The sequence below is a fragment of the Varroa jacobsoni genome, unplaced genomic scaffold (assembly GCF_002532875.2).
Source record: "Varroa jacobsoni isolate VJ856 unplaced genomic scaffold, vjacob_1.0 scaffold_332, whole genome shotgun sequence".
In the NCBI taxonomy this organism is placed as follows: Eukaryota; Metazoa; Arthropoda; class Arachnida; order Mesostigmata; family Varroidae; genus Varroa; species Varroa jacobsoni.
The window spans coordinates 33,665-53,975 of NW_019213234.1; the positions used below are offsets into that span (position 1 = coordinate 33,665).

A 20,311-nucleotide genomic window follows, 5' to 3' on the forward strand; every position below is an offset into this window, starting at 1 on the left:
ACATCTCTGATTTGATCACTTCTAGCTGTACGTTCAAGTGACTTACTGCGTGCCTTAGAAGTCCTGAGCCTGCTGAAGGGCTGTGATTCCTGTCGATGAACCCCTTTTTCTTTGATAATTTAGACTCGCTTTCCGGTCTCTGTGGTCTTTACGATTAGCATCATTGCGCTGTGTTAGTTTACAAACGTTTTGGCTAACAAATGAACAATAACTGTACAATTAAATCTGTTTCTTTAGTATTGATTGAGAATCATTTTGTTTAAAGTTGGTATCGCAATATCAGTATTTGTGTTGCTAAAGCTCAAAATGTGTACTCAAGCTTCTGTGTATAGTGTACTTGACCCAGCTGACCTCCCATAAATGTTCAATGGTAACCGGTCCAAATGATAATAATCCTCTAAAATATGTGGGATTTTCTGCAAATGAAAAAAAACACGAGCTTCAAAACCGACACTGGACTATGCCGCGAGTGTTTTTTTTCGATTGGACATAACAACTTGATCTTGAATCTACTACTATTGCTACTACTACTACTACTACTACCTATGTATCATTATACCTGAGCAGTCAGACATCAACTCCACTTTGTTTACAAGATTGAGGAATAGTCGCGTTTATATAGACTTAGGATATTTCTTCTATCATCTCTGTTCGCAGTAATCAGTTATTCTGTGTCTGACGTTTTCCATCAGTGCTTGATTTCTTCCGTCTTCTACCCGTTTATTCTCTACCTTTCTAGTTCAACTATTGTAGTTGTCATGGTTTACTAGTAAAGAACAGAGTAAACTAGTGGAAACACTAGCTTAATACTTTCTTTTTGCGCATGATTGGCCCCTGTTATAATATTGCCCCTTTCAGTTTGACGAACAGTTGTTCAATAGTTCGGATTGATTGACCCGGCTGATTTCTGTAGCCTGTGCACTCTGTCGTTCTTTTTGTCCAAGTTATGTTTACTCAAATATAGATATTTGTCGGAAAGCGAATGAGACCAAAAGATATGTATTAATAATATCAGTAAAAATAAGTAAACCAACGAGTACCCTATCACTGTGTATTTGGGCGTGAAACGTGTAAGTAAATATAGGCTGTTTCTGTGACCCGTGATATCGATACGCGTGGAACCCAGAATTCGCTAATTCATTTTACAATACCCATCTGATACGAACCACCTCACACACATATGAAAGGACATCATATGGTTGTGAACGAAAACTAAGGATCGTATCAATCAACACTCACTAATAGATTGCGGAACGGGTGCTTTTAGCGGATCAGTAATATCTCTACTCACGCTAGTCTCCCCTTAGATTGTTCAAGGTAACGTTTCAATTATTGTTTTATTGACGTTTTAGAAAAAAAAAAACCTAAGCGCTAAACCCCGGTTGACCCCAGCGAGCATGATAAACTATTGTAGGCTGATTCTGGTTAGTGCTTGTTACAACAGCCCGTGACGAAGTCTAGTAATACTTGTATATACTGAGGGAGCCAGTAGCAGGATTACTATTTCGACTGTTGGTGCAGGGACGCGAAGGCACCGAACTATATTTTATATACATACATCTGTGCGTGACGTGTTGTGATTCATGAGTAAACAGCGTCCAAATTCGTTTTTACATGTATTCGTTGTTATATTCTATGGTGCATTCATATATTAGAATGGTGCTAGTATCCCTAGTACATACTGCTGATCGCAACGGTGCAGCGCCGTTTGGCACCTGCTGCTGATTACCCACCTGTACTGGCTTGCTATACCGTAGATCTGTCTTTATCAGGGCGTTTATGTCCACTCATTGTACAGAACACAGATGAAACGCGGCATAAGATGTCGTTACCCTAACCTAAGTGATGGCTACGCTGGCCCCTACTCTTACTGGCGTTTATAACTACGTGATCTACAAGCGTCCACCTACAACCGTTAAATGCCACTCCATGTCCTCTCCTGTATGCTGTTGTTGTTTCGTAAACGCTGTTATTTCGTTTCTACTGGCAGGGTCCCGTTGCGTCAGTTACCTCTTGCCAAGATGCCATGCGGGGACACAAGGCTGGCGGTAAAGAGTTGTCCATGCAATACATTGTGGCTGCTGTGAGCGTAGGCGGGCGCAGTAGCTTAAATTCGTAGCGACGTCACTAGCGACAAGCATGCTTGATCAAATGCGGCTCCTTGTCCCCTTAGCAGCGCGTTTGCTGATTGACAGTCCGATCATGAGCTGAGGGGACATCATGGCACGTCGTACGGAAATGGGCCGTATGGGGGGGGGGCAAAAGACTACAGTGTCAGTGACGGTACCGAGCCCATACCGTACCTGATATTTGTTGTGTGTCTATTGTTTGTGTTTGTGGGCACTTGTTTGCCTGGCTGCTTGACGGAGCCTCTGCTGCTCCTAACAGAAGTCCATCGCGGCTAGCTGCTGTGTCAGTGGGTCGACTACGTTCATGTAGATGTTGCTCACTTCAGGCAGTTCGTGACGTTAACGAGTGCAGGCCCACGTCCCGTCGATTATGATGCCGGGGCGATAGTAGCAACCACCCAGTAAATGTTGGCCATTTATCTGGCGATAATAATGGTGACGCTTCGGCGCTTTTCAGCTTGTTCATACCGGTTACATCGCTGTGGCAGTACCCGCAGACTCAGCGTAATAGTCAGATTAGATTAATGAGTAGATACTGTCGGATAAAACGAGCAAGAGCCAGCCATCGTAGCTCTCTTCGCCTACGTTTTTTACAGAGTTTTGCGTCTGGAAATTGCATAAAATAAATATCGGCAAATGTGAAGATGCTGTATGTAAGCCTGGGCTGGTAATAGCTAACCATGATGCGCTATATCGCAGTATCGCTGAAAATAAAGCCCGTTGTTAGCATTTAAAATCCTTTCGTTTTTTCTTAGCTTTATTGTTTGGCCTGCGAAATCGAACTAACTCGACTCTACGCTCGGGAAGCATCTGGGTATGGGAGACGTGGGCGAAGAACACATATGATCAACTATCAGTATGCCCTTCCGATCCAACGTAAAACATAGCCAACGTAAAAGTGTCAATGTGAAATAGTCCTGTGGGTCTAACAGATGAGCAAGCAAGAATTTACCGTCATGGAATCATTGCGCACATATATTAGTACCTCCATCACTACATAGGTCGATTCAATAAGGTTGAATTTTTAAATTACAAAAAAAGGTTCTGCTAACTGTTGTCGCTGTGACTCACTGCAGAGGGAACTCTAGATGTTCTCGGTGGAGTGCTTCGACTTTTCACCATGCTCGCGTATTTCTTACATTTTTTTTTATTGCTGAATGATTCAGTCGGTGTTGTAAAGCTGCTTTGCATGAAAGCTTCTTTGGTAGTTTTTCCATGACGGAAATGTCAGGAAGCCCGTTGTATCGTACGCGCTGAATGACAATTTGGGTGTCCAAAACCAACCAGGGCGCTCTTTTTGCCTAAAATTAGAATTGCGTCGACTAGGTCGGGGCAGTATATAGCGAGGGCGAGAACAGATGGCGAAGGTGGGGGGTTATTAATTGGAACTAGCCTTTGTAAAGATCTCGTTTAAGCTCAAAGCCCGTAACAGTGACAGTATGATACCATCGTTTGGGGGTAAGCCGTAATCAAACCGAAGACAAGGAAATTCGTCGTTGGCTACTGTTGTTTACAGTAATACGAGAGCCTGCCTGCAGGGAAACGTGAACGTTTTTCTTGAGACCGATTCTGCTTTTCGTTTTGACAGAACGAGTTGTATACGATCAAATTTAACATTCACCAGGACGCTTTCATGTAGGCCCATTATATATTATGCTTTTGCATTTTATAGCATTTTCCAAAGACGACTCTGTCTGTAAGAGTAGAGATCTTTTAGCGCCGACTGATATATCGAAAGGCGACCAGTGGCATTCACGCCAATCTAACGTAACTGCCCGATGAACTGAAATTAGAAATGTGGACAACTTGGTAATGAGAAAAAAAGTACTTAATCTCGTAGAGCCTTCAATTTGAAGTCGAAGCTAAAGTCTTGTCGTTACAAGGTTGCCCTCATCCCGCGGCCTTGACTGTCAAAGGCTGATTATCATTGTCCGGCTTTCCATTTTATTGTGCACAGTTGATCATTTTTTGTGGTAACAAAACTAGCCTGTGATCGCCTCCATGGGGCGCCGTTCCGCGGCCAATTTTTCAGTCATTGATTTGATACAGGAAACTGGGTATCTAAAGCTCTGGTTTAGATACACAACAGGTGGTTGTACATCGACGTAGACGGGTGACACACAAAAAGTGACACACATAAAGGTAACTACTATAAGCGTCCAGTGCCGTGATTCCTCTCGGGGAAAAAGGAAATTGGGACGTTTTTGCTTCTATCATTGAATACATTTCCTCTACCTCATGTAGGATCCTCTGCCGTTGCTCTGTTCCCAGCCGTGGCGGAGCGACGTGCTATATTTCTTACCACGAGGCGAGGGTTCCGCATGTTGGCCTTAAACCATATAGCAAAGCTAAGTAGCTGGTCAAGATTCAGCTTCATTTATGTTTAGCTATTATATTGCATAAAATATTGTGATATCCGCCCGTACACCGGAAACGTAATATACGGCCGGAATAACTTATTAATAAGCTATGGTAATTATTACGGTTGTTTCTACTCTTTGTACCGGTCACTGTTTAATGAATACCAATGAAAACTAGTAAATCGAATTGTACATCAAGAATAAGTATAATAAACGTAAAGTAGTAATCTACGAAACGTAATAGAGTAGCACGACCCAAAATGCCGGTAACCAACGTCCAATAGACATAATATAATCGCACAATTCAATGACAATTAAGGGGGTTCGGAGGTCTATACGACGACACCCTTGCCAACGAGCCCCTTTGCCATAAACTATACAATATGTCATATGTCTAAGCTCTTTACTCATCTGTGCATTTACAATCGGAAAAGACATAGTATTATATCTGTTATATTCGGTCAGTTTCTGGATTATGTCTATAATAACATTTTTGGGCAAAGTTGGCACGTTCAAGATATCAACAGTCGACAATATTAGTTGTTGAAGACAGATACATGTTTCCTTTATTAGTCCAATTGTGTTTTGCGTCCTGCAACGGAGCTAGCGTCCATCAATCGCTTTCTGCTCGGTGAAGAGAGCAGAAAACAATAAAGACCAACAAGCTTTGGCTACGCAGTAATCCGTAACGTGTCGTGACGGGTGTCTACGGTCACGCCTTGACTCGCCAGTCACGAGCCGCTTACTGACACAAAAATAACAGTAAAAATCTATTAAGACAACACGACCTAGTACCAAATTCGTCCTGAATCACCTAGACATCTTCCTATTTAGTTCGAAATATTGCTTTGTTGGCACCGACACCGGCACCGTGCTAAATCACTACGAGAACCGCCTCCTACCGAAAATGTACGCTAACCCATGCTCTTCACGCCTGTTATGTGCTAGTGCAATTCTGCTGTATGTGCGTCGCCCGTACATAAGCCAGATCTTCTTCTCAGCTATACCACGCCTGGGATCAGGCCATGACCAGCCTGACCAAATGAGCGGTTACTAACGCTGTTGGTTTGTATAGTGTCACTAGGTAAGTGCTAACAGGCGGGGCAAAATCTCTGCTTAGTCAGCGTCTTGGCGTTGCCACACTGTTGCAAAGGCTATTCGACCGCGTAGCAAATAGGCCATACCGATTTAACGTTCGGACGTTGGTGGCCCCGTCAAATTACCCAATTTCACCACGAGGACCAAATGTGGAACAGAAAAAAAAAGAGGAAGGGTCAATTCACTGAGGTTTGATTTGGGGCTTGAATAAGCGCCCAGTGTATTGTTTGTTGTTCTACGAATGAATTCGGGCTGCATCGACTGCGGACAGATTCTGATCAGCGTCCTGTGTTGGTGCACGTTTATCGGACAACAAACGCCGGCTACCCTGCATATATATGCCTTTTTATATATGTATGTAAATTTTCTATTAAACAGATGCGAATTTTGACGGACCTACACTGCCCTGGTCTGCCGTTCGTACCATTTGTCAGGCGGAATATTGTCTACGTGTTATCTAGACGTCCACGGTGTTATGCCAATCGTGAAGGTAACAAAATCGCTCATCGGCACATCAAACTCGGACAGATTGCCTACGTCGTTACCGTACGTTGTTTCACTTTGATGAAGTTGTACTCTGTCAAGATCACTGATGGCGCATCGGGCACAAAATCAAATTTCGTCATCTGGTTAGCTTAAGCTGCTAAAATGTCGATGTCACTTGGACAACAGTGCCTTTCGAGCTATATCGAATTTTCAATAGGAGAGACAAACCTTGTAAATCAAAGTATTATGTTAGAAATAGAAAACGACGGTTTAAAGGTTTGAAAAGGTAGGACTGAGGGCATCAGGTGGGCTAAATGTGCTCACTTGGTCAGCTGATTGTGATTGTAACGAAGGCTCAAACTCTTATGTTTGCACACCGCTGTAGTATAAATAAAGGTACTAGTTCGATTTTATTCAGTGAAATCCACCTGCTCAATATGCATTATAGAATATAACAAATAATTAGTACTATTACTGACGAAAGTAATTAGGGGCAATTAGTACATACTGATGTTACGGTCGCTGCGTAATATCTATACTACGGCAAAATGTAATCGATGCAAGCCTATCTGGCAGGCCTATGTTGGTCGACGAAATGCGGGGGAACTCTGCATTTCGATTAATTGATACTAGTCTAACACCTAGACACTGCAAACAACAATAGGCAGCACTTGACGTGGAACGGCCGCATAGGAAACTTTGAATTGGCCTGCAGTTGAATCACAGGATCAAAAAAAATAATCCCTTCTAAGGTGATCATGTGCAGCCGAGAGCAGGCACAATGGCCGCTGCTGTCACTACGAACTTGTCATGTGCCTTTTTTTACCCATCTAGTTCACCGCCATTATTACTGGTCATGTATACTGTGATGCCTTTATCTTTTGTGGACCTTGCTCATTGTGAAGTTTTCCCTGACCGCCACCCTTACCACCAAAAGAACTGGAGTTATTTGCCTTTTTTATGGCGGCTGCTATGCAGCCCTGTCCCCACTAGTGCAAAATGAATTACGGATAATGCAATTTTACAGATAATTTGGTCACACTCGTTCGCTTCTAGGTTTTTCCGTCCGTGGCGCGGAGCCAACGATATTTGACGAGTCGCTCGTAAACGCTCACTAACAGAGATACCACGAAGCGATGCTCACGCTTCACCATATAAGTAAGATACTATAGCAAGTCATTAGTTTGTTAAAAATACTCACCCCTGGCGAAAAGTCCAGCTGCCACAGGGGCCTGACCGCCATGGTAAGCTAGAGCAAGTTGGCGGTCGGAGCGATCATTGGCGCCAATGTTATAGCCAGACAACCGCACTATGCGGGATTTCTGTATTCGTCGTTGGTTGTCCGCGTCTAGAACAGTTTGTCTCGTCCCCCACTCTGGGGGACTGTCTATCCCTCCCCAATTCGATGTGTGCGAAGCCTTCTTGGGACAAGAACAGTAAGCCTAAAGTGACCAACAACAAGTAAGACGAAATGAAATGAACGAAGCTGGTGGACGAAAAAGACGAAATGCTGGAAGGAAACGCTAAATCTGTTATTTCGGCGATGTATTTTTGACCATAGCGTGCAGGTACTGCCACGGTTCCGGCGGTTGCGTCTGGCTCTCCGGAACACTCGTGCAGTTGACTTTGTCAAACACATAGACAGGCGGGCGGCAAAGACGGCTGGGATATTGTAAGTAAAGAAGTGAGAGGGCTTTTTAACAAGGGTTATGGGGATTCGTATTAAGGGGACGTGAAAGACGTGAGCAGTAGTGAGTTACTGGCCTGGTAGCAGACCCCCCATTGAAGCAATCTTTATAAGCAAGTATTACAAAAATAGTGGGATTTCATGAACTGCTCACTCGCTGGTTGCCCAACTCTGTTACATTTGGTGGTCGTTTGTCGCTGCTTGATGATGCGCACGTATTCCACGGCGATCGGGTGCGACGTGATGGGGCTGTTTGGTGCCGCTACTGTTTTATGAATGAATGTTTCGTAGAGCGTAAAAAGGCGACAGCGTGTTTATGGCTTCTTCTCAATTTGATTTTACTACTGTAGACCTTGATGGTCGTCTTGTCGGGGCGGTACACCGAAAATTCTACAAATATGCGTTGATAGATCTGGCAGACAATTTTTTGTCTATATCGTCTACTAACCTAAATACACAGTCACACAGGCAGACAGAGATGAAAAAAAAGAGAAAGGAGAGAGGGGAGAGATTGATGGGCCTTGACTACTGGTTGGACATATATGACTCTCTCCTAGTGAATCAAACAGTAAGCAGATACTAGTTTGCTTCTTGCTTTTGCACCGGGCAAATTGCAGTTGCTTCATCAGATCAGTGCTATCAAAGAGCATCTAATTATATGGCTCACTGATAGCGACACTGTGTCAGAACGTGTGGATTCCTTTATTTAGTTTTATCATATAATTGGGCTACCCTATTTAATAAAGGTTAAAGTTGATTTTCTCCAAAATATCAAGTTTTTATTTGCTTTTGGTACATAAAGTTATTTGAATCGCTATACTATCTTACAGTAGATAAATTATCAATGAAAATATCCCATGCAAACAATCTGTGTGAACCCTTTTGCCGCTAACGTATTACTAAGTAATATAGGCTACAATGACAAGGTTCGCAGTATCCAGGCGCTTGTAAACAGGCGCGAGGCTACAAGAGCCAAAAGAGCAAGCCCATTTAGTACAAGATTGGTTTTACGGGATTTGTAACAAACGTTTTTTGTACGCCGCTCTAACCATATCAATTTTCCTTGTTCCTTTTTATTTGTGTCGATTTCTGTAATGCGGTGCTTGAAACGTTCTCAGTTTATCTTTATATTGTTGTTTATCCATGAACTTCGCTCGTCTACCTGAATCAGCGAGACGCTGATGCAGATTTTCACAATATCTTCATGTTTCCAACATTTGTTAGATACTTGTTTATTTATTTGGTGAGGATGTACAGAAAATATTTATCCGGAACAATGAAACACATTTACTAATGCGGAGAATTTGTATTTTAGGTAAGCGCGGGTCTCATTGTCGATTGTGAGAAACTACTATAGAGTGACGGAACGCGCAGCTGATTTGGAGGCAGGCGTAAAAGGAGCCATGAAGGATATTTTGTTGTAGTTGAAAAATCCAAAGTGATTCTGTTGTAAGCGTCCTACGTACGGTAACACAAGCTGATGAAGCATTTCGATTGTAGAACTTACACTCACAGTAGTATATCGTGTGTAAACTATTATCAGTTGTAAGATAAGCGGTGCCTGAGCTGCGGATCAGCACAGGATCCACACGTGTTACATAATGCAAATGAAAATCACCCCTGGACGCTTTAGCACTGCCTGTTGATTGTATTTACTCACTGTATCATCTCTTAATCTTTCCGTCTTTAACGCTATCACGCGAAAATCAACAATTTTCTATCTGCGTAACTTAATATCATTAACTCACAGCCCCGAGATTGCTCTTCCCTATGACTGTGGTAGACTGCCTGTGCGGCTGGTTTCAGATCTCTCCTAGCCACTGATCAGCCTTGACGCCACTTAAAAGTTGTTTGTTGTCATTCAAAAATGGTCGAGACAGAAACGATTTTTGTTATAAGCAAATTACCGTCCGCCGGATGGTGGGTACTTTCTCCATGAGCAAGTGGCTTAAAGAATCGATTAGACATTAGTGTTTCGGCCCCTTTGCCTGTCTGGCGTGATTACTAACGTCAACTCTCTGAGCCGTCGTTCTCCGAATTGATTTGCAACAAACTCTGTTCTGAAATTCTTTAGACGAAATCACCGTTATATCTCTAACTTTTCGATATTGTTGTTACCATTTCTGCTATAAAAAAATAGACATGTTTAAGTAGTATATGTAAACATCGTCGGTGACGGGTTAGGCTAAAGTATACTTCATCCATCTCAGCGAACTTTGAACTCGCAATATATACATATATATATATATATATATATATATACGGCGTAGATATAGCGTAAACATAATTGTTCGTGGGCGTATCCCCATTAATATTATATATCTTGCTACGGCCTAGAGTACTGTTTGAGTCGGCTCGACTGATGCTGTCTTTTTCCGTGTAAGCCAGATGCCAAATGGTAAGTTGTCATCGACTGCTGCTTGAGTCAGTAGGAACCCGCCTTAACAGCAACGGGCTGAACGAGATCTGGCTATATGGAGATGCTTACATCCTACATGTACTACTACTCCTAAAACATGATCAATATGATATGCGCATATGGCATATACGTAACGCAGACTCGCAATGAGACCGTTATTGACGGCGGGCAGATCTGTACCGCGAACCGTTCATCAACAGCAACCTCAGTCGAATCACAACGGCGGGCCGAATGTCATTTTTCTCGTGCATGTGCCCCAGTAACAAAGTTCCCTGTCCTAATTTCTCGAACACACGTTTGCCTTACTGCGACGAACGCTCGTGACTCGTAATCAAGCGTAACTAGCTTTCGATTCCTTGTCGGATACAGATATAACAAGCAACTGGTGAAGTCGATTAGGCGCTGGAGACCGCCACGTAGTGCTGACGTCTTTGAAGAATTCTTGTCCGCGCCACCATCAATACGCTCAGTTTAGCCATACTATGGTACATGCATTTGATATAAACAGCGACGCGAATTGGAAACTGAGAGCTATTCGCGACGCGTAACCACGACTAGCTATGTGCGAGTTTCCGTATATATCAACAGAGACGTTTGAGATAGTCTAGTTCTCCGCTCAATCGAGCTGGAATGTCAACTAACAGATTTCTAGATACCGTTCTATACAACCACTCGATCTAAGCTATTGTTCGCGTATAGTCCTATTTGCGGTTCTGTTCAATTTCTCAATTTCGCTTGATTCACTCTATCGACATCTCTCTGTTAGTCGATGGTTGTCCTGGTGGTGCATCGAAATCGGCTGCTACGGACATAATAATTGCCACAGCCGCACTAAGCCCAGCGTCGGCGTCATGTTTCATTCGTGTCGCATACGTGCACGTGGACCGCACCGTTCCAAGTATCGAGGAAAGGTCCATGTCGTGTTGTTTTTTTACTTCGTTTGTTAGCGTGCTGCACGTCTCCTTGTACGATGCGTTCATCGTGCACGCTGGTGCGATTTGTACACTGCATCTGTTCAAGGCAAACAAACAAACGAGGAAACTACGTGGCAGATCGGGAGTCGACTATTCGACTTAACCTTAGTCTAGTTTAAAGTGCTGGATAGTAATTGTGCTTTCTATGAACTGCTATGGCAAGGTAGACGACAAATGGTTTTCAGATTGGGTCTATTGGATTGTGTATATGTACGTACATGTGCTTGTGTCTGTGTCTGTGTATGTTGTGTCTACGTGTGTGTATATGACTAGTGTCGCAATATATCGTACCCAGTTGGGATTAATTCGTTATCGACTTGTTGTGGAAGCTTTTGTGTCCTTGGAACGTTCGACGTACGCCGACGATTATGAATCAATGGAGCGTTGATTATTTCAGGTAAAATGTACAACCTTTTGAAACCTTTGTTCCAAAAAGGATTTGATGTATTTTACGGCTGCGGCTGGTTGTTACTGTTACATGAATTCCGAGCTATTTTCAGTAGATTGTCTTCGATAGCAGGGGAGCCTTCGACATTGTCTGAAGCATTAACAAATCAAAAGTAGTGCAGACGCGTCGTCCATTAAAAACGTGCCTTCAGGGTGCTTCAACTACGCAGGACCTGCCGCACATCTCTTTTCGTTGCTTTTCTTGTACACAGAAAAGCGTTTAGATACCTATTCTCTCATTACCTTCCTCTAAGGTACTCCCAACTGAAACTGCCCTCTACTTTCTAATGTCGTTCTAACACCTATAGTTTATGTCAGCACTCAGTGACCCATGCTGCCGTTGTATGATTTATGTGATGGAGACACTGGTTCTAGGCACGTGTCACTGAATCTCGATCGGTCGAAGTGATACCGCATAACCACTCAGACCAGTTTATGACTGGGCGAAAATTTCGTCTCGGCAAACCTGTGCAACGTTTCAAACCTGTAGTATGACATATTCAACGAATCGGGTAGAACTTTGTGTGGCCATTGTAATGCCTCTAATACGACAATATTTTTTTACTCAATTATTGCTAAATCAATGAGGATGCCCTATCGGGTGCCTCCTTGTGTTAAAATCCGAACTACAGTCGCTGAACAACAATGCAAAGGGCCGACCAACAGGACAGAGATCAACAACAAAGATGATCTCGTAATTTTACTTGCAACTGTTCCTGTTTACTACTATCGATAGTGTGAAGCTAGTGCCTCTGCTCGTATGTTCTTCGTATTCACGGCAAGCCGTTAATCTCAGTCGTAAAACTCGAGATCAACAATCACACGTTAAGAACGACTTCTTATGGTTTAAACGAAGGATTTTTTACTGTTGTACAGACTGCACTTTATACAAGCCGTGCTTTGCGGGCCACAGGACGGAAAATAGGATTGTTTCATTTGATGCTGCCGACACGCTGTCCGTATGGCCTGACATATTCACGTGTTCGTCAGTACAGATTTCCGTGTCGACAAAATTGAATTGTTAGTCTACCGGTTCCGACAAGCTGGCGTCCGCTCCCGGCTCGAGCAGAGTTTGACGTAGCCTGCGCGTATGTAAGGCCGACTTGACCGCTAATTAGGACTCAACATCCGACAGATTCGCGGCCAGCGGCAGCACCAGCTTCGTGTCAACCTACGACCCTTCCGTCTCCAATTCTGTTATTATCGATATGAACGTTACGAAGAGAGGCAAACAGTCCACATCACCGAAAGTACCGCCACCACCAGCGGCACTTGTTACATTGTCGACCACGACGTCCGGCTGCGGCCGCGGCCACAGTAATTGCAAGAGCAGCTCATTTTCGGGCTGTCGTACAGTTCTACATGCAGATAAACAAAATACTGTCCATTATAACAGCACATGCCACTGGCCGCGATGGGCATAGCATTGTCCTGCATCGAAAAGCTGTAATAGTTACGTTTACTGCTAACGAGAGTTACGTGTGCCGTCCTAGTTCGACTGGTCATCGATCCGCACAAGGACAGTGGGCGGTAGGCAACAACTTAGCTTAAAGTTGCTGCGTCTACCTCTTCCGCGATTTCTCACTGTTCAAGAGGCCAACATAAAGCAACGGTTGCCACTGTAACTTAGATCATAAACATATATGTGTGTATACTTCGCGCAATTGCAACGGCGAAGTACCGGCCACAGGCTACTGTGAATGTGTATTTTTTTTGTGCCGATGTTACTGCAGAGCTCTGACATGGCTTGTAACTACTGTGTGTGTTCCTACAGCTATTTTTGTGTGCGGGCGTCTGTTTGTTTGTTTGTCTGTTTGATTAATGATTAGTACCGATAGTCAGCTTAGTTCAGTTGGACGTCAACATGGAAATTCGTTATTACTAGCGAATCTTACTGCACTGGTATTGGCCGCTGGACTGGCCAGTCCAGCTAGCTAAGAAGCCGTCTGAGTGGTTTTCTATTATTGATGGTTCAGCTTAGCTTTGATAAATAGGGAAATATATGGGGTAGACTGAGAGACGAGGGGTCATCGCTGGCGTGGGGCTTAACTTGAGTGATCCACTCATTGCTGTAACGGAATTTAGTAGTCAAGCGCTTAGGAAAGAGACGTTTCGTATGATCCACTGCTCGATAAAAGCGCTGGCTAAGGCATTGGTGGAGAGTTAGTGATGGCTGTGGTTACGGCTGTCAATGCCGTTGCCACACTTTCTGCTATTTAAAATGAAAACGCTCAACGTCTAAAGTGGAACAAACTACAGACTAAGGCGACGACAGCAGAAACAATAGTGATTACGACAACCTATTCGTAGCCATGGTTGTGAGACCGTTGACAGTGACAGAGGCTGCGGGTAGTGCGCCATAGATATTTCTATTGCGTCGCACAAACGACTGTTTTGTCTCAATCCTCCGTTCGATCACTGCGGACCTTAAGTGGCAGATAGCTTAGGTTCGCAATGCCGGAAGGCTAGATGATTCCGAAAATACAATATCGTTCCTGACAGCTCCCTCTGGCCTACGACTTCGACCCGATGCGCTTTTGTGGCCAGAAAACAAAGTGCGTTGAGGCACTTTGCCCACAGAAAGTAGACAAATAAACCAGAAATAGAATACAGAAACGCATAGCGAAATACTACAATTCCACTACTGCTTCAGTAGCCGTACCTGTTGTTTTCAGCCAGAGCAACAACGACAAGCGTTGGATCAGCTGCAGCCGAGCTATATAAGCGAGTTCTAATCTATTAGTACTCTCTCTCTCTCTCTCTCCCTATATATATATATATATATATATATGGTTAACCTTAGGAATTCGTTACCATTTAAAATAGGAAAATATCGATTGTCTAAGCGTTCAGGCTCAGCAGCGGTCAAACGCTAGGGTCAAATTAGCAATGAGATTGAACGTCTACCCTTACCAATGCCTTGCAGCAAATAACGGGACACACAAGTATAGGGAAAAATAATGAGAGATAGAGATCTTTTACGTGTATAATATGACTGACGCGCTAACCAAACGTTCGGCAGAGACCAGGGATAGTGTTACAAAAGCTGTGGATTGGCCGAAGCGTCGACTTCTTAAACTGAAAGGCGATGCCATAGTAACACACATAACGTAAGCGGTCAACATGAGTGCGCTAAGATGTCCTGGCCACTTTGCGTTGATAACGGTAACAATAATGTAGCGATTACTAGAGGAAACATTATGATAATAGTTCCTTGACAGCTATTAGAGTAGCAGGATATGTTAGGGACATGTTGTGGTATAGGTTCGAATCCGGCCATAGAAATACAGAGGGACTTCGTTTCGTGCCGGGAGCCAACCAGCCGTCTGTCAGATGGAACGCCTAACGGCGATACCGGATGTAAAGGTCGAAAAACAGAGAATAGAAGGGTTTTAGGTAGCTAGGCTGTATATAAGGTGCTTATTTATCAACGTGTGTCTATTAATACGACTAGTGCTGCGATTGCCATCTATGCTGAGATAGATGGCCATAATCTGGACTTGTGGGTTCAAGATCGGGGCACAACAAATTTTACGGTATTACTGTAAAACAACTTGAATTTAAACAAATTCAAGTACCTCAAGAGTACCTCGTTCGATAGTTCATCATAGTGTATTGAGTTCTAGGGTTTTGTTTTGGCCGTATGCTATGCGCCGCATAGCAACAATATAGGAATTTTGGCTATCAAGTGACTCAACAATCATCTGGATATTAGTCCAGGCCTTAAACGATCTGTTTCCAAGCGACTGTTTGTCGATGACGTACTACGAGTAAACCACACGTCAGAACTTCAACGTCACCAAAAAAAACGCTAATGGATTGTATTAAAACGTCGTTGAAAAACACCCTGAAATAAAGGATATTTTTGTGTGAAAGCTCACATTTGGACAGAAAATGATTCGCTTCTTGCCAGCTCTCAATGAATCTATATCACTTGCTCCTTTTTTGCACCGCCCTATCCACGGCACGACACTTACTTTAAGACCTATTGATTAGAGAATCGAGTTAACTGGGGATATTCATTTAAGTCAGTATGCTGGCTCTGCACTAAGCTGTACACTTCCCAACTAGTTATAGGTTCTTTTTGTTTTTTTTTCGACAACTGGTTACATTATGATGTTGCACCGCCCTACGTGGACACTCGAGTGGGCGTTGACGTTAGAGAACTAGCACGGCCAAAATCTAGGAAAAAGTGGGCGTCTGCAACAGCTAGGGGGCAAGTGTTAACGGGTACAGGCCAAAGCCCACAAAAATAACCTGCTGCAGCAGCGCTTGCTTATCTGTAAGACGGTAGCGAACTGCATTTAACGTGTTCGTTTTACTGCCGCGACGACGACGGCGGCGGCGGCGGCGGCGGCGGCTGCGGGAGCGGAAACGCGAGTACTTTTTGCGTATCTACATTCGTTCATTACCTTATCGCTTGCTTCTTTTCGCCTTCCTAGTATGTGCCTATGTTAACTGTATTCCCTTAATGTGTAGGGAGTCAACCTTATCATCATCCTTGTGCGCTCGGCCATTGATGATAAACTAAGACGATTGTTGTTGTTGTTGCTGCTGCTGTTGCCGGTACGGTTTTGCCCTTTTGTTGCTGTTCAGCTAGACGCTGTCACGGGTCGCGACCGTTTCTATTAACGTTGTTAACACGATCTAACAGATACGACGCGACTTCTGCAGGTGACCTTCCTGGAACGTAGATTTCAACGTTTCCAAAAGGGTGTGAGAGCAATGGGGCAACCGCTTCGTGAGGTTTCAGTCACCAATCTACCTTAGCAGACATGTTGTGAATCGTTGGCTGTTTCCTGTTATAATTACTATTGTTACTCCTGCGGCGGCTGCCTCCATTCCATCTTCCTCGTACGTCAAAGCGATCCCGACGATTCGTAGCGCGTTTTAACGTTGTTGAGATGTTCTACTGACGGCGAGCCGAATGAGTCTATACAGGGGGTTCGAGATGCTGCATGGTTGCCATAAATAGTAAGAACATTTGCGTAAGCCTGATATGCGTATAGCATATACTAAGGTTAGACATTTACACAACTATTATTTGTATGGCAGTGGAGCTTAGCTAAAATGTTAGTTCTTTCTAACCGAGAGGATCTACTACACCCACCACAATGACAGGAAGAAAAGGTAAACTTTAATATATATATATAATATACAATACGATGCAGGATATTTACTTCATGCCCCACGTAGAAGTTCTTATCACGTGTTTGGTGTAGTGAGAATTTTGGATTAGATGACGGTATTTGAGTGAGTACTTTTGGCGGGCCTTCCCTTCGGAACATCGAAAAAACTAAGGCGTCGGAAGTGAACACCGGAGGAATTGCGGTAACGCGTTCGCTGTATACAGTACTGCAAAGGTAGAATATAATGAAAGGAGCGAAGTTTGGAAAAACTCGGAACATTCACCCGATCAATGAACCTCTCGAATGATGTCGGCGATCGGCCGACGAGAAGCCAGCGCGCAGCTCATTGAGCGTATCGTCATTCTCAAGCAAAAATACTACTATGATGTATTCATAATGAGAAATGAAAGAAAAATCGACGATAATAAGATATTGTTATGGATACTGATAGCTGTTTATGTGGTTGCTATACCGTTGCCTATATAGGTTTATTGGCCCAATTCCAGATAAGGCCAACAAAATCCACTTTAATTAGACTCATAATGAGAGTAAGCTTTTGACCTTATCATCTAAACGAAGTAGCCGAATAAATAAAATAGGATCAAGACTAGCATTGTTGCAAGCTGGTATGTGTATGGATGATGGTTTTTGTTTTGACCACCAGTTATCTCATGCGTTAGTAAATATTAAATATAACAAATGTTACTCAGAAATTAGCGTGTCGGCAAGACCGTATCATTACATTCAAACGACATATTGGCCATTGTGTAAATGATAACCGTTGGAACTAGTAAAGAATATGTGCGTCCATCGAACATTTTTAAATGGGAATTTAGAGCGAGTCTGAAACGTGAAACAGAGCTAGGAAAATCCCTTACTGAATGAAAATACTAAATTATCTACATCATGTTTATTTTAGACCATTTTAGATAATAGCGGACTTTTTTTTTTCGTACGTTTTCAATTACAATCGACATAATTTTGTCGTACGTGTATTTAGTAAAGTGGAAAATATTTATGGCGTATTTAAAGAAAAAAAAAAACTAGCAAAAATTCAAGGAAAAATAGCAAAATTTTCAACCATCTCCAACGAAAGCTTTTTAGCACAGCTTCGCTATATATTACTATATAATTGGATGTCTTTTTTTTTTTTTTTCGGGAAAATCTCAATAGACAGCATATAGTGAACTACTGATATTTTACATCCGATGAAACATCGTCGGCTATTAAACCACTGTCGACTGAAAATCATTTGTTTCACCTATGCCACTTATTAAACCTCTCTATCAAAGCCGTATCGGTTAAACCGGCAAACACAGTGATGTATCGCATGCTGTCGGTGGAAGCATTCAGTCATATATCAAAAGGATGTCCTGAAACAGTTGCTAGTCCCGAGTGGCCTAGGACGAAACGGCAACAAAAGTGACGAAAGCAAAAACGGCCTATTCAGCCGTTTCCATCCAGTTTTCTATCGTTTTTTCGGCCGTGTCCGGCCGATTCGGCTGTGCTGAATATAACAAGTTGGCGGTAACGCACCATCGTATCGACTCGAATCAACGCTGGCGCGGCGAACCAGCACGCAAATGCCACTGGCAACAGATGAAAAGAATAAAGCGGTAGCTGTAGCAGACGTCGATGACGTTCGATCGCTTGCCCGATTGGTTTGTTACTTCATTACATAAAATTAAAAACAAAATCTCACTAGAAACACTTTCCTAGAGGTATGAACAGCGGTGAGCAACTATCGTTTGATACGTAGGTCCGCTGCCGTTATTCGAGTGCTAAACATAGCAGGCGCAGCAACAGGCAGGGTCGTCTCTATGCAGATGACTTTAATTAAAAGCCACTAGCGGACGAAAGACTCAGTCATAAGTTTCAACTACAGCTGCTAATCGACACGCAAATATACACATATGAAAGTCAAACGCACGAAACGAAATACGGCCGTAGATACGTAGGTAACGTTTTACTAGCAGCGCCAGAACTTGAACACGCAGAGCATATTGCACAGCATAACCGACAACAGCAGCAGCAGCAGCAGCAGCAGCAGCAGCAGCAACAGCAGCAGCAGCGACAGCAACAGCAGCAGCGACAGCAACAGCAGCAGCGACAGCAACAGCAGCAGCGACAGCAACAGCAGCAATAACAACAACAAATGTAGCTAATACAGCAAGGTGCCGACTAAAGACTAGGTCAGGGTAATGATTCTGCAGTGCGTGATATGATCAATCGGTCCTCCCTATCGGACTACTCTAAGACGCCGGAAACGGCCGAGCTAGTAATCTGAAGTGGAATAAGATACACACGTGAATAAGAATGAAGCCCATAGTACAAGAACGTTTCTATTCAGCTGCTCGAATTAATAGGCGTGTCAGAAAAAGGTAGACAATCGTTATGATATATATATATATATGTCATGCCGGAATTAGCATAGAATACCGTGGTCCAGGTAAGGTGATATATACGATGCAGTTCAACGGGCTTCCTATAGAAGTTTTCGGGCTTATTATTCGGTACAATTAGAGCCGATGTGACATTGAGTTAGCCAGTCGTAGATATTATCGTACGGTAAGGCAATGTATGCTAAATGAACCCTGTGTCATTTCTGATGTTCTATGAATCTGAATTGTTTTAGTATTGTTCGCAAGTAAATAGTCGCGAAAAGGTTTTCGATAGAGGAATAAGGAACGACGATGGCACGATAAAATTTTCGAGTAACATCGACCGGATCCGTGAAAGGATGGTCGTACGAAGCCATGGCACAATGTGATGCATAGCCGAATGTCAACAGATCAAGTGTGACTTGGGGGCACCGATTTCACTGCAGTTTGGAGGGGGTCGGGAAAATTCGCTAAGGCAGTAATCTCTCCTTTGTTGGCTCCTTTGCCAGCAAATCCAGAGACGCAATGGCTTATTGTGGCCTACCTACACCTCGGTTGTCTCATTGTTATTTTATCCTTTGCTTCTGCCACATTAGTTATTTAGATTAGGATTAGACGTTGTGATTTATCAGGGAGCGGTAAGTGTACGACCGGTTAGTCGGATGCAATGCTGTCAACCTATCGGCCACATATGATCATCATGTGGGGTACACTTGACTCTCAACGTTGTAGCCGCTAGTTCTAGGCCATGCTGTCTGTTCTGCCTTCGTTAGCAATCAATGGCGGATTCAATTGTGGGTTCAGGACCATACACTTATTTACACGTATTCAGATAATATTGCCAAACACACGCCATTTACGTCATCAAATTCCTGCCGGACTTTAGATCCTGGCGCGTTGGAAAGCGACGTTGAGCTTGATTTACGGTAGTATGATTTGGGACGAAATAATGATAGATTTGAACGGTTTCTTCCACCTGTTAAGGTTGCGAACCTTTAGGAGTAACTAGAGTTAACTCTATGTGGCCAGTGTTAAAGCCGTTACAGTTGCCAAATATGCCTTCAGCTAACCGGACTCACGATGCTAGCTGAAGATGCATCCTATCAGCTTTCAACTTCTAGAGCTGTAAAAACGATTCAGAAGTATCCTGGATGAGTGTTTCACTTTTATGATCTTATACTTACTACGTACATTTCGAACT

At 43.3% G+C, this 20,311-nt stretch overlaps 1 protein-coding gene across 17 annotated transcripts in view; it reads left to right on the forward strand.

Annotated features, from left to right (window-relative positions):
• heph (polypyrimidine tract-binding protein 1 heph) overlaps window positions 1–20,311 on the forward strand; it is a gene marked incomplete at its 3' end in the record, with an annotated part of 317,749 nt that overhangs the window by 19,732 nt on the left and 277,706 nt on the right. For 5 of the 17 annotated variants that reach the window (XM_086967904.1, XM_022831472.1, XM_022831474.1 and 2 more), the window contains 1 exon segment: window positions 9,076–9,209. Coding sequence is in view for 4 of the 11 variants with exons in the window: in XM_022831481.2 (XP_022687216.1) it covers window positions 11,299–11,316; window positions 11,483–11,550 (86 nt within the window). 17 annotated transcript variants of the gene reach the window in all.